This window comes from Hoplias malabaricus, chromosome X2, assembly GCF_029633855.1.
Source record: "Hoplias malabaricus isolate fHopMal1 chromosome X2, fHopMal1.hap1, whole genome shotgun sequence".
NCBI lineage: Eukaryota > Metazoa > Chordata > Actinopteri > Characiformes > Erythrinidae > Hoplias > Hoplias malabaricus.
Genome location: NC_089819.1, coordinates 17,143,168 through 17,156,462, shown reverse-complemented (window position 1 = coordinate 17,156,462; position 13,295 = coordinate 17,143,168). Strand labels below are relative to the sequence as shown.

General features: G+C 41.5%; 1 protein-coding gene across 2 annotated transcripts in view; it reads right to left on the bottom strand.

Annotated features, from left to right (window-relative positions):
- The window catches only part of LOC136677548 (DNA mismatch repair protein Msh3-like), a 62,011-nt gene that overhangs the window by 47,609 nt on the left and 1,107 nt on the right, over positions 1–13,295 (bottom strand). Inside the window, exons 2-8 of one of the 2 annotated variants that reach the window (XM_066655130.1) lie at positions 12,919–13,036; positions 12,214–12,410; positions 11,577–11,789; positions 10,307–10,423; positions 9,979–10,096; positions 9,080–9,213; positions 7,270–7,436 (exon numbers count right to left, since the gene is read on the bottom strand). In XM_066655130.1, coding sequence (XP_066511227.1) covers positions 7,270–7,436; positions 9,080–9,213; positions 9,979–10,096; positions 10,307–10,423; positions 11,577–11,789; positions 12,214–12,410; positions 12,919–13,036 — 1,064 coding nt within the window. The remainder of the gene's footprint in view (positions 1–7,269; positions 7,437–9,079; positions 9,214–9,978; positions 10,097–10,306; positions 10,424–11,576; positions 11,790–12,213; positions 12,411–12,918; positions 13,037–13,295) is intronic. The other variant, XM_066655131.1, reaches the window with a different exon arrangement.

Sequence of the window (13,295 nt, the reverse complement as noted above, 5' to 3'; positions counted from 1 at the left end):
TTTCTAGTTACTTATCATGTGTGCTCACAAAACCTCAGGAGCACTCACTGTTCACAGCAGCATCTCAGATCTTCTGTATTTAGCGTGCCAGGTGTTTGTCAAATCACACATGTACACACCATCACAACTCACAGGTGCAGGTAAGAATGTACAGAAGCCCTGAAGGGCACAACCAAAAAGAAAAAGATTAAAGTATGTTCCAGATTATATTTTTTCTGCCTGCTATATACACCAAACACCATTGAAACGTATTTCCAGCATCACCTGTACAATTTTAGACATCAACAGCATTTTTCCGAGTTCTCTCTTTTTTTTTTTTTTTTTTTTTTTTTTTTTAAGCCTGAGTGGTAAAGAAATATAATTAATGGTGTTAACTTGGTGTGTTATACCAGATTTGACCAGCAGGTGAAGTTATTGGATTATTTATGAAAAGCAGATATATATTTTCAGTTAAACATTGAAACAAGAGAGAAAACAAAACAGCATATGTACTAAAAAATGAGCACGCCGTTCCAGCTTTGACCAGCAGGGGTCAAAAATATTTTTTCTCATACCCCTCCAGGCTTCCTAAGACGAACAGGGAAAACATAGCTAGGTGCTAAGAATTAGCATGCCGTACCAGTTTTGACCATATGGGAGCAATCCAACTCAATATTCTGCCCACAGCCGAAACATGATCAAACTGGCCGTCATACAACCACAGGAGAGACATATTGTTCAGCTGTTCTTAATTATAAATGTAGAAATGATAAATAATTATGACCAGCTGAACAATTTGTCTCTCCTGTGGCTGTATGACGGCCAGTTTGCCTGTGTTGGCAGCATATGTCTGACTAAATCCCACTATACAACTCCAAAACTGTTAAATGACAGTGGTTTCAGAAGTACTTCCAAGCACTTGTAGCTTTATAGATGTAGCAAGAAAGTTTCTCTTGAAATGCCACCTGGGGTCTTGAAGGTCATGCACATTTAACAGCAGTCTGTGGCCTTGCATTCTCTGGATTTTCAGAATCTTTTTACAATATTACGCAGGGGCAGCTTGAAAAGTGTCTGATGAATTTTTGCACAAATTATTGAGCCATGCCCCATCTTTCCCTGCAATGGCTGAATATTTGTTGGGTGCTCCTATTAAATCTTTTATATTAACCTGCTTATAGTGTAAAGCTTCAAAAGCTTAAAAGTGTGTAACATGAATTTTCTATCAACTTTTCACTATTAATTTGCCTGTGTACCAATTTGCCCATGTATACAAATTACAAACAATTTGGTCAGTGAAAACTGGAAATCTTTTATGATTTTGTCAGTTAAATAAAAATGAACAAATCATAGATTCATGTTTTTATTGCATTTTACGCAATTTTTTGGAAATGGGGTTTGTAAATTTAATTTGAATATTTTAAGGTGGAGAACAATCACATTCTAGTTTAAATATTTATTTATTATTATTTTTTTTAATAGAGCTTCTGACATGTTTGTCCAAAGTTTGCTAAAGACGGACATAACACGCAATGCTACATTCTGGTATCCCACCCTACAGCATTTCACAGGGGCATAAAACAGTTGAGCAAGGCTGAACAATAATGAAGGCCATCAATTCTACATCTTCTACACAGACTAACATTTTCTCTTTTGGCCTTGGAGCAATAGAGCAGACCACAAAGTATCACAGTGCGTGTGACAAAGGCTCCGGTCAAACAGAAAGGAAGGCACGGCTAGGGATGCTCAATCACTGCATCCATCATTTCACCACATCATTCCTTAGCTCACAGCACCATATATATTTTACAGAGATGCAGCTTTAGACAGGGCCTGTACTGCTCATATGTTATTGCACTTTACTTGGCAAAAATCACTAATCTCCTTTTCTACTTATTTATTATTATTAGGAGTAGTAGTAGTAGTATTATTAAAACTTGCTATTCATAGGAACATATTCTTTAAGTACTATTTATTTGACAGTTACCGGTTGACAATCTATTTTCCTGGTTGTATAGACTTCCATATACTGCATGTACTTTAATAATTTTCTAAAATGTATTTCACTTACGATCTTTCAAATATCCTATATTCAAAAGAAATAATCTGGATTTAACAGCTGTTTTGTGGGAAATAAATAGGTTTAAAGTTGTGCTGGTGCACATTACTGTACATTACGTTCTAAACGCTGAATGTGTAAACACGCATTAATCACAGTGTATGTTTAATGTGAAATGTTAAAATTAAGACCCTGACAATTTTGTTAGTACAAGCAAAACAAGAAATGACAGCTACTCAGCCAAAAATTCTCCTATTCTGTGAACTGACAATTGCAACCAAACAGAATTGCTCAAAATAATCACTCTAAGAAAAAACCCACATTAATATAAACAAAATTCTATTCAGTATTTTTTATTTATAATTCCACAAGACAATTCAAAACGAAGAGAAGCATTTGCTCCCAGCAAATACATTATTAAAGCCTCCATGCACGTTACTAAAACGGATGGAAAGACCTGAAGTTCTTTACTGACCTCTTATGGTGACTGATACTAACTGCCAGCCACTGACAGTCATGGGAGACAGACAAGCTTTGCTGGCAAGTTTTTTTTTTTATATTTTGCACTAGTGAACATAAATATGAGAATGTCACTACAGGCAAATGAGAGGCACTGGAGGGGTGAAAGGTTTAATACTATATAAAGATATGGCCTCTCTAGGTAATGTATAAATGCAGGGCAAGATCAGGTTAAGCTGCTGTTATTTTACTGCAGAGCAATTGTTCTAATTTAAATAGTCGGGAAAATACACAACTGAAGTCACTAATACACAGTGACTGATATACTGCGATTTTAAAGTGAAAATCTCTTACTTAAATACCTTTTAATCAGGTTTTGCACCATATTCCTATTGCAAGTTCATTCTGAAAGTTTTATTGTTGTAATACAGCAGAAAGTGAACAATAGGCACAATAAAACTAATCTAGGTGAAGTAACAATTCTAGACTTTCAAATACATTACAGCATTTTTGTTTATTTGTTTTTTCATTAAAAACTGGATCATAATGCACAATTCCAGCGACCAACAGGACGCTTTTACTTTTATTTGTACTAATATTGTTATTATTTTAATGTGGTAAACTCATAACTATATGAAAATTTAGTCTTTTTGAGCATTTTTGTCAGTGATGTATTATATTTTACACATGTCACATCTCCTCCTTGGATCACCACCTTAACGTGGTGGAGGGGTTTGCGTGCCTGCGTGAGCCTAGGAGCTATGTTGTCTCCCATGTTGTCTCCTAGGAGCTGGTAGGGTCTCCCAAGGCAAATTGGTCCTAGGTGATGGGCCAGACAAAGAGTGATCCATAAAGACACAGATGAAAAAGACAACGAGGACACAGCCTCCCTTGCCCGGAGCAGGGTTACCGGGGCCTCACCCTGGAGCCAGGCCTGGGGGAGGGGCTCCTTGGCGAGCGCCTGGTGGCCGGACTTTCACCTATGGAGTCCGGCCGGGCTTAGCCCGAAGGGGATACATGGGTCCACTCTCCCATGGGCCCACCACCTGTGGGAGAGGTAGTAATCCGGGTCTGGTGCATTGTGGATCGGGTGGTGGTCGGGGTCGGGGGCCCTGGCGTTCCGATCCTCGGTTACTGAAACTGGCTTTTGGAACATGGAACGTAACCTCTCTGGTGGGAAAAGAGCCTGAGCTGGTGCGCGAGGTTGAGAGGTACCGACTAGATATAGTTGGGCTCACCTCGACACACAGTATGGGCTCTGGAACCAATCTCCTCGAGAGGGGCTGGATGCTCTTTCATTCTGGAGTTGCCCAGGGTGAGAGGCGTAAGGCAGGTGTGGGCTTACTCATAGCCCCCCGGCTTAGCGCCTGTACGTTGGGGTTTACCCCAGTAGACGAGAGGGTAATTTCCCTGCGCCTTCGGGTTGGGGAAAGGGCTCTGACTGTTGTTTGTGCTTATGCACCGAACAGCAGCTCAGAGTACCATGCCTTCTTGGGGACCCTAGAGGGAGTGCTGGAGAACACTCATTCTGGGGACTCCATTGTTCTGCTGGGGGACTTCAATGCTCACGTGGGTAATGACAGTGAGACCTGGAGGGGCGTGATTGGGAGGAACGGCCCCGCTGATCTGAACCCGAGTGGTGTTCAGTTATTGGATTTCTGTGCTCGTCATAGTTTGTCCATTACGAACACCATGTTCGAACATAAGGGTGTCCACAAGTACACCTGGCATCAGGACACCCTAGGCCACATTTCGATGATCGATTTTATAGTCGTATCATCTGACCTGCGGCCATATGTTCTGGACACTCGGGTGAAGAGAGGCGCTGAGCTGTCAACTGATCACTACCTTGTGGTGTGTTGGATCAGATGGCGGGGGAGGATGCCGGACAGACCTGGCAGGCCCAAACGTGTGTTGAGGGTTTGCTGGGAACGTTTGGCAGAGGAACCTGTCAGAAAGATCTTCAACTCCCACATCCGGCAGAGCTTCGACTGCATCCCGGGGGAGGCTGGTAACATTGAGTCCGAGTGGGCCATGTTCCGGACCTCCATTGTTGAGGCGGCTGAACGGAGCTGTGGCTGCAAGGTTGTCGGTGCCTGTCGGGGTGGCAATCCCCGCACTCGGTGGTGGACACCCCGGGTGAGGGGGGCTGTCAAGCTGAAGAAAGAGTCCTATCGAGCCTGGTTGGCTCAGGGGACTCCGGAGGCAGCCGACAGATACCGAGGAGCCAAGCGGCTCGCAGCCTCGGCAGTCGCTGAGGCAAAAACTCGGGTGTGGGAGGAGTTCGGTGAGAACATGGAAAACGACTTTCGGTCGGCTCCGAGAAGTTTCTGGCAAACCGTCAGGCGACTCAGGAGGGGAAAGCAGTTTTCCACCAACACTGTATATGGTGGGGGTGGGGAACTGTTGACCTCGACTGGGGACGTCACCAGACGGTGGAAGGAATACTTCGAGGATCTTCTCAATCCCACCGGCACGTCTTCCGCAGAGGAAGCAGAGCTTGGGGACCCCGGGGGGGGCTCGTCTATCACTGGGGCTGAAGTGGCCAAGGTGGTAGGGAAACTCCTTGGCGGTAGGGCCCCGGGGGTGGATGAGGTTCACCCCGGGTTCCTCAAGGCTCTGGATGTTGTGGGGCTGTCCTGGTTGACACGTCTTTGCAACATCGCGTGGACATCGGGGGCAGTGCCTCTGGACTGGCAGACTGGGGTGGTGGTTCCCCTTTTTAAAAAGGGGGATCGGAGGGTGTGTTCCAACTATAGGGGGATCACACTCCTCAGCCTCCCCGGTAAGGTCTATGCGGGGGTACTGGAGAAGAGAGTCCGACCGATAGTTGAACCTCGGATCCAGGAGGAACAATGCGGATTCCGCCCCGGTCGTGGAACACAGGACCAGCTCTTTACCCTCGCTAGGATCCTGGAGGGTGCATGGGAGTTTGCTCAACCAGTCTACATGTGTTTTGTGGATCTGGAGAAGGCATTCGACCGTGTCCCTCGGGGTATTCTGTGGGGGGTGCTCAGGGAGTATGGGGTACTGGGCTCTTTGTTACGAGCTATCCAGTCCCTGTACAAACAGAGCAGGAGTCTGGTTCGTATGGCTGGCAGTAAGTCCGACTGGTTTCCAGTCAGAGTTGGACTCCGTCAGGGCTGCCCGTTGTCACCGGTTCTGTTCACAATTTTTATGGACAGAATTTCTCGGCGTAGCCAAGTGGCGGAGGGTGTCCGGTTTGGTGGTCTCAGGATTCCACGTCTGCTTTTTGCAGATGATGTGGTCTTGTTGGCTTCATCGAGCCGGGACCTCCAGCTCTTGCTGGACCAGTTTGCAGCCGAGTGTGAAGCGGTAGGGATGAGGATCAGTACCTCCAAGTCCGAGTCCATGGTACTCAGTCGGAAAAGGGTGGAGTGCTCTCTCCAGGTTGGAAGTGAGATCCTGCCTCAAGTGGAGGAGTTTAAATACCTCGGGGTCTTGTTCACGAGTGAGGGAAAGATGGAGCGTGAGATTGACAGGCGGATCGGTGCAGCGTCAGCAGTAATGCGGGCTCTGTACCGGTCCGTTGTGGTGAAGAAAGAGCTGAGCAGAAAAGCAAAGCTCTCGATTTACCGGTCAATCTACGTCCCAACCCTCACCTATGGTCATGAGCTTTGGGTAGTGACCGAAAGAACAAGATCGCGGGTACAAGCGGCTGAAATGAGTTTTCTCCGCAGGATGTCTGGACTCTCCCTTAGAGACAGGGTTAGGAGCTCGGACATCCGGGAGAGACTCGGAGTGGAGCCGCTGCTCCTCCACGTCGAGAGGAGCCAGTTGAGATGGTTCGGGCATCTGGTTCGGATGCCTCCTGGACGCCTTCCTGGAGAGGTGTTCCGGGCATGTCCAACGGGGAGGAGGCCCCGGGGCAGACCAAGAACACGCTGGAGAGACTATATGTCTCGACTGGCCTGGGAACGCCTCGGTATACCCCCGGAGGAGCTGGCGTCGGTGGCTGGGGAGAGGGAGGTCTGGGTTTCTTTGCTCCGACTGCTTCCCCCGCGACCCGGACCCGGATAAGCGGTGGATAATGGATGGATGGATGGAATGGATGGACATGTCACATGAGACAAATTGCTCACTTCTTCAAAAACAAATTTCAAATAAGTTATACCCTGCAGTTTTCTTGTTAATGTCTGAAATCCTGATGGGCATCACATATTTATAAACCCCATTTATGTCACTGTGTTAGAAACCATGATACATTTATAACTGAAATATAAAAAAATAAACAAATGAAAAGATAATAATAATAATAAAAATCACTGACATGTGAAACTGTCAAACATTTAAGGACAGTATTCTTTCTTTTTACTCAAAGTTTAAATTAAAAAGAATTCTGATAAGATTCATACTCATGCTTCAGCATGTATTGTGCCTAAAATGCTGCTTTAAAATGTCAAAATATATTTTCATTCATTATCTGTAACCGCTTATCCAGTTCAGGGTCACGGTGGGTCCAGAGCCTACCTGGAATCATTGGGCGCAAGGCGGGAATACACCCTGGAGGGGGCTCAGAATATATTTTGATGTTTTAAATTATTATTACCCTGTTCCCTAACCATTGTTTTTTAATTCTATTGAATTTGAACAAATCTTAATTACTCTAATTAGTAAGATCTGCATCAGGATCAATCTAACTAATATTAGTCCATTTAAAATGCCTTGACTGGTTGTAATACTACTCTTTCAGACTAAAAGAAGACAACCAGAACATCTCTAAATGAATGAAAATTGAAGTGTGGATGTTTAACCTGGACAGAGCGATGGTTCTCAGTAGGCGTTCTGTGGGCTCAGATATATCAGAGGACACCAGGATCTCCACTGGCTGGACCTTCAGAACCCTGGCCTCCAGTTCAGAGTGAGAGGAACTGTCCTTAAAACAGTCCACCATCATATCGCCTGTACTGGGCTGAACCACCTAAACATAACACAGAAAACCACACACTCAATCAGCCCATTCTGACCAGGTCAAACCAATCAGCGTTGGATTATGTTAGACTATTACAGCACTCAGATTGATTTTTTTTAGCTTCCCACCAGGCATGATTTGATTAAAACAGGAAAGATAATTTTCCAATTACAGCCAAACACCTGAAAGCATGACTGCAAAGGCTGCACTTAAAAATGAAAAATACACTTTTCAAAAACGTTTTTTGGGGTCCAGTTTTGGTTCTCCAAATATTCTTTCAATGCAAGGTTGTTGAAAGATGTGTACATGCGAGACACACACACACAGTTGAGTAAATGAGAAGGATGTACAAGTTTTTCAATGTACACTCATGAATTGGTGGTTCAAATGCCTGCCATCTGCCTTTGTCATTTGTCATGCGAACCCATATCACAAATAAATGAGCAAAATTTGCTTCAAGCAGTCATCTTGTTATGTTCAATTAGAACTGTACTAGATAAAAGCTCCAATGGTATCTTCTTTACAAATGCAGATTTATGATTCATCACTGTCATGATGTCAATGAATGTCACTTTCATCCTAGCATTCACACTCCATGATTTCTCTTTGGTCCATTCTAAACCCTGGCTTAAACTGTGCGATTTAAGCCTAATTTGTTAGTGGCTGACTAAATTCATTAATTCATAAATTACAGGATTGGGCAGAATTACAACTTCATTGGTCATTGTGTAATGTGCAGTGTGAGGGAGAAAACAATGTCCAGTTAAATGCCCTAACAAGCAGTGAAAGAAGCCCTCATGAGATTCACTGACAATGCATTCAGCAAAAGAGTTGTCTATGAGCTGTAAAATACTAAACCTCACACACAGAATTAAAAAAAATAGTTTTGTATAGTGCAAATCTCAATGAACCATATCTCCAAATACACTGTATGAGGGGGATCAGTGCACAGTTTGCCACAAGTCAGGCTTTACGCATTTTCAAAGGTTCTGATATTTGTGGATTCCCAACTGTCATTAAACACTGAGCTTGCCAACTGACAGACACAGCCATTTGGGGTTGTATTTCATACAGTGCAAGCACCCATATGGCATCAAGAAATTCCAACCAAATACTTTCTAGCAGTGTGAGCAGATAATTTGGGAGCAATGGCCATCAAGCGCAGCTTTAGTTGTCATCTATGCTTAGGATTTCTGAAATCACACGTTTTTGCTTGGATTAACCTTGTGGTTTTGTGCTGGTTTTTGATTGCCATTTCTATATGTAAATCACATTTTTAATGAGCCAATTTCTACTGTTCTGTCAGATTGACTGATGTTTTAATGAATTTGTTTTTCATTTTTTGGGTTGTTGGTCATTTGCTTTCAATTGTTTTATTGTTCATATTCATATTCAAAGGCATGTTGCTTTGAGTTTTCTAACCTGATGCTTTGACATTGTCCTTGGTCTATATGTTTTCTTGTTACGATCTTGTTGTTGTTGGGATTTTCCTTCACTCAGCAGGGTCCAACAGCTCATTAAGCACTGCCTTTTAACTACAGGCTAATAAGAATTTGTAAACTTGTGCATGTATTTGTTTAAGAAATTCAGAAATATGTGAAGAAAAAGTTGGGTGAATATGATTCCATCCTTTTGCTATCCATATTACTTACCACTAAGCCCATAGTCAGCTCCTTGCTCTGTTTGTCCCAGTTCTCACTCACACACATCAGGTAGCTGTTAGGTGTGTCCTGCACTACATCTTCAGCCTGCTCCAAATCCCCCAGTGTCAACAAAGGGTTCACATCTGACACAAAGAAAACAGTTCTATTAAAAGCTCACTATAAATAATCAAAACTTTTTTTGCCCCATCACAGGTAAACATTGTATCCCTGGTGTTTTTATTTCACTACTAGTAATTATAACAGTTGTTATTTATTACCTACTAAAGAAGAGAAATGTAAATCCACATAGAAGCCTCTAGGATATAAGGAGTTAATCAGTGTCGCAAAGACTTTAATCCTTTACTGCAGATTTAAAATTTTAGCATAACTGACAACTTGCAGAGTTTTCAGTTATATGATATACTTATACTTCTTTAATAGATAACAGAATTCTACAAAACATTTCCTAAAGGACCATCCAGATTAAAACTAACATTTACCATGTTATTGTCATGTTGTTTAATATTCTATGACAATTCACAGCTTTTTTTTTTTTTATCCTTGTTTTTGGTTCATTTTTGTTTGCTCAACAATATCATTTGCACTAAAACAATGGTCCAAAATTACTTTAAATTAAATCTTAATTATCATTAATCTACATATTTTTGTTCTCATTTTGGATATTTGAAATTAACCCATCTGTGGCAGTAAACACACACTAGTGCACTAGGGGCAGTGAACACACACCGCATAGCAGGGGGCAGCCATCCCCAGCGCCTGGGGAGCAGTTGTGGGTTCAGTGCTTTGCCCAAGGGTTAATTCACTTATATGTGGTAACACAAACTTCACAATTTTAAACATTTTACAAAATAATGGCTTTAAAACTATCCCACAAACAAGAAGCACACCTTCCCCAACCAGTGTAGACTTGGTGTAAAGTGCACTTAGTTGCCGAGTGAAGAGGGAGCTCTTGTTGGCACTGGAGGCTTTGATTGCTGATGTTTCTGTCTGCTTCACAACTCCAACCTATAAAACCGCCATAAAACAAACAAAAAACAACAATACAGATTTTCTCTGAAAATGTCTGGATAAAATGAAAGACATAATTCACAGTAATAAGAATAGACACAACTAACAAAAGTGACAGAATATCAGAAATATGGCAGAATTATTGATAATTTTTATTATTTTTTTAACACCAAATTCATAGAACAGGGCTTGAAGGTACCCACTGACTTTATAGCCCTGAGAGACGAGGCGCCGGACGTGGACGAAGAGGCGATGAGTAGGGATACTGGCCGTCATGAAGTTATGATCCAGGTGACAAAAGATGTTCAGTTCCTTTGCTGCGATCTGTCCACAGAAGCACAAGATGCCAAACTGTGACATTCATATACATGACCATAATGCAGACCTGATTAAATAGTATTCACAAATTATTTGTGCTTGTTACTTCTTAGTGCATAACACGACTGCCCTCAACACAGCAGACTAGCTTCTTAGTTTCTTAGCTTGAATCACAACAGTCCTTGGGCAAGACTCCTATCTATAAATTAGCCCACCACTGGAACAGAATTAAAGGGCGGCACGGTGGTGTCGCAGTCACAGAGCTCCAGGAACCTGGAGGTTGTGGGTTCGAGTCCCACTCCGGGTGACTGTGAGGACTGTAGTGTGTTCTCCCCATGTCAGTGTGGGTTTCCTCCGGGTACTCCGATTTGTTTTCTTTAAAAGCATGTTTTGATACATCTCAGCTATTGTTGTAAAAACTAACCATTTCTGAATGTCTTTCCAGGTTACAATTTTTTTCCTCGTTTAAAATTTAATACAATCCTAAAATAATGCTAGTTCTTGTTTCTATTATTATTTAATGATTAACAGTGATTTACTTAACTGTTTAGTGATGCTTATTACTGTCTCCTTACTTAACATTTTCTTAAGTACCTTTAATTATTAATAAATTAATTCATTGCCTTTAACCACTTATCCAGTTCAGGGTCTCGGTAGGTCTGGAGCCTACCCGAAATCATTGGCCGCATGCCAGGAACACATCCTGAAGGGGATGCCAGTCCTTCACAGGGAGACACACACACCCACACACTTTCAGTCACTAATCCACCTACCAAATGTGTTTTTGGACTGTGGGAGAAAACCGGAGCACCCAGAGGAAACCCACGCGGACACGGGTAGAACACACCAAACTCCTCACAGTCACCCGGGGCAGGACTTGAACCCACAACCTTCAGGACCCTGGAGCTGTGTGACTGTGACACCGCAATGCCTTTTATGTTAAAATGTTAGCTGTTAATGTACATATGATTTAAACAAATAAAAGTATTTCAGTATTGAAGCAGCTGAATCGTAAGATCATCCCTGTAAAAATAAAACCTTCTTCTAAATGTTAACCATAAAATAAATCTAGACAAAACAAAAAGATACAAGACTTTGCAATAATAATACATCATATGAATTTCTCCAAATGTTATATAAAGTATGTTTTATAACTCACCTCTGCATCCTCTCCAAAGAACCTGTACTTATAGCCACACTCCACACAGAGGAGTGTGTCTTTGTGTTGCTCCTTAATCTCCATGAACTGCAGCTCTAGAGGGGTGTAAATACTTTTTGTTCTCTTGTTAGGGCCTGCGGTTTCTGGAGGACTTTTCTTAGTAACACTACCACCAACACCACCAGACTTGGCAAATTTATTTAACTTCAAGCCCTGAGCAAAAGAACCAAAAATCACTGTAAGGAATACATTGCTTAATCATGTTATATGAAGCAATGCTTTTAATGTTCGCAAAAGTCTTTTTAATTTAATACAAACATATTTACATTTCTTATTAATGTGGATACTTTCAACAATGCTGCAGTAGTCTTTAAAAGCAGCAGCATCTGGTTCACTGCTTTCCACAAAATATAAAAGGTCAAAAATGACCACTGTTGCAGTGGACACCTTTGGGACAGGCAGTACCAGTTACAAACATTTATCAAAGTGAATTCATTATTTTAATATTTTTTCAATATTATACAAATGACACAATATATAGAATCAAATTGCTTTGCATTCCCTGAATGAATCAGTTAATGCTTTAGAGGGTATGTCACCCAGATATTAGTGAGCATGTTTAAAATAGGTGTGAGACCTCTTTGTTATGGCTGGATTCTTCTTCTGTGTCCTCCTCTATCTTTGCCTGCTGCTCCCCTTTGTCCGATGCCTCAATTTCCATCTTCATATGCTTCTCTGGAACGCTGCTCTCATTCTCTCCTTGACAACTGAAGCCTCGCAGTTTCTCCAGAGTGGAGCAGGAAAGACTGCCCTTAGAGGTAGATGCCCTAGAATCTGAAACAAGGAATATGGGAAATTCTAGTCTATAGTAAATTTAAAGGAGAACTGAGGGTTCTACAATCACATTCATTTAAAAATCTTAGTATGTTATAATGATTAAAATGATTATTTTTTGCAAATTAGATGTGCAAGTATGAAAAACCTCCCATGAGTTTAAATAACCTCCTTGTAATCTCAATGTCCTAGGAGCAACCTTTCCAGTAAGCGTTTGAGATTCTCCACATCCACACACCACTGTTTCAAACATTTTTCTATAGGGAAATCAAAGTGGTTCTTACAAGGAATCATTCAAAAAATATTTTTGCACTATACATTTATTAGGAATATAAGAACATAAAAGGAAATATTGAGAAGTGAGAAATACAGAATTACTTCTACATCTATAAACATCTAAGTAGTACGTAGGTCCTATTCTTGTCACTGAGGTTCTTTTTGGCTGAAAACAAAAGCTAAAGAACATTTTAATGGAGATGCCTGGAAATGAGGAAATATTATTACCAACCTCTGCTCTTACATTTGACACCGATGTTCTCCAAGTCCAATTCAATTTCTTCTCCAGCATGAGAGAGTTTAGCTCGTTTCTCCATAGAATCTCTTCTATCAGGCAACTGTAGTCTCTTCTAAATTTCCAAAAAAAAAAAAAAAAGAGTCTAAGAATAATAAACATGACTGAGTTTCTATTTTTATTTGATGTAATGCTGCATTCAAACAATTTCAGCTTAATTACAACTTAAGCAGAAACATCATAACAAGGCCCTGGGATTTTCGCAAAAATTAATGACATTTCTGACAACATTAATGACAAAACTTAATGACAAATGGGCCCATATTATGAAAATTAATTCTTCGTACACTTTCACAAAGTCAAGTTAAATTTAT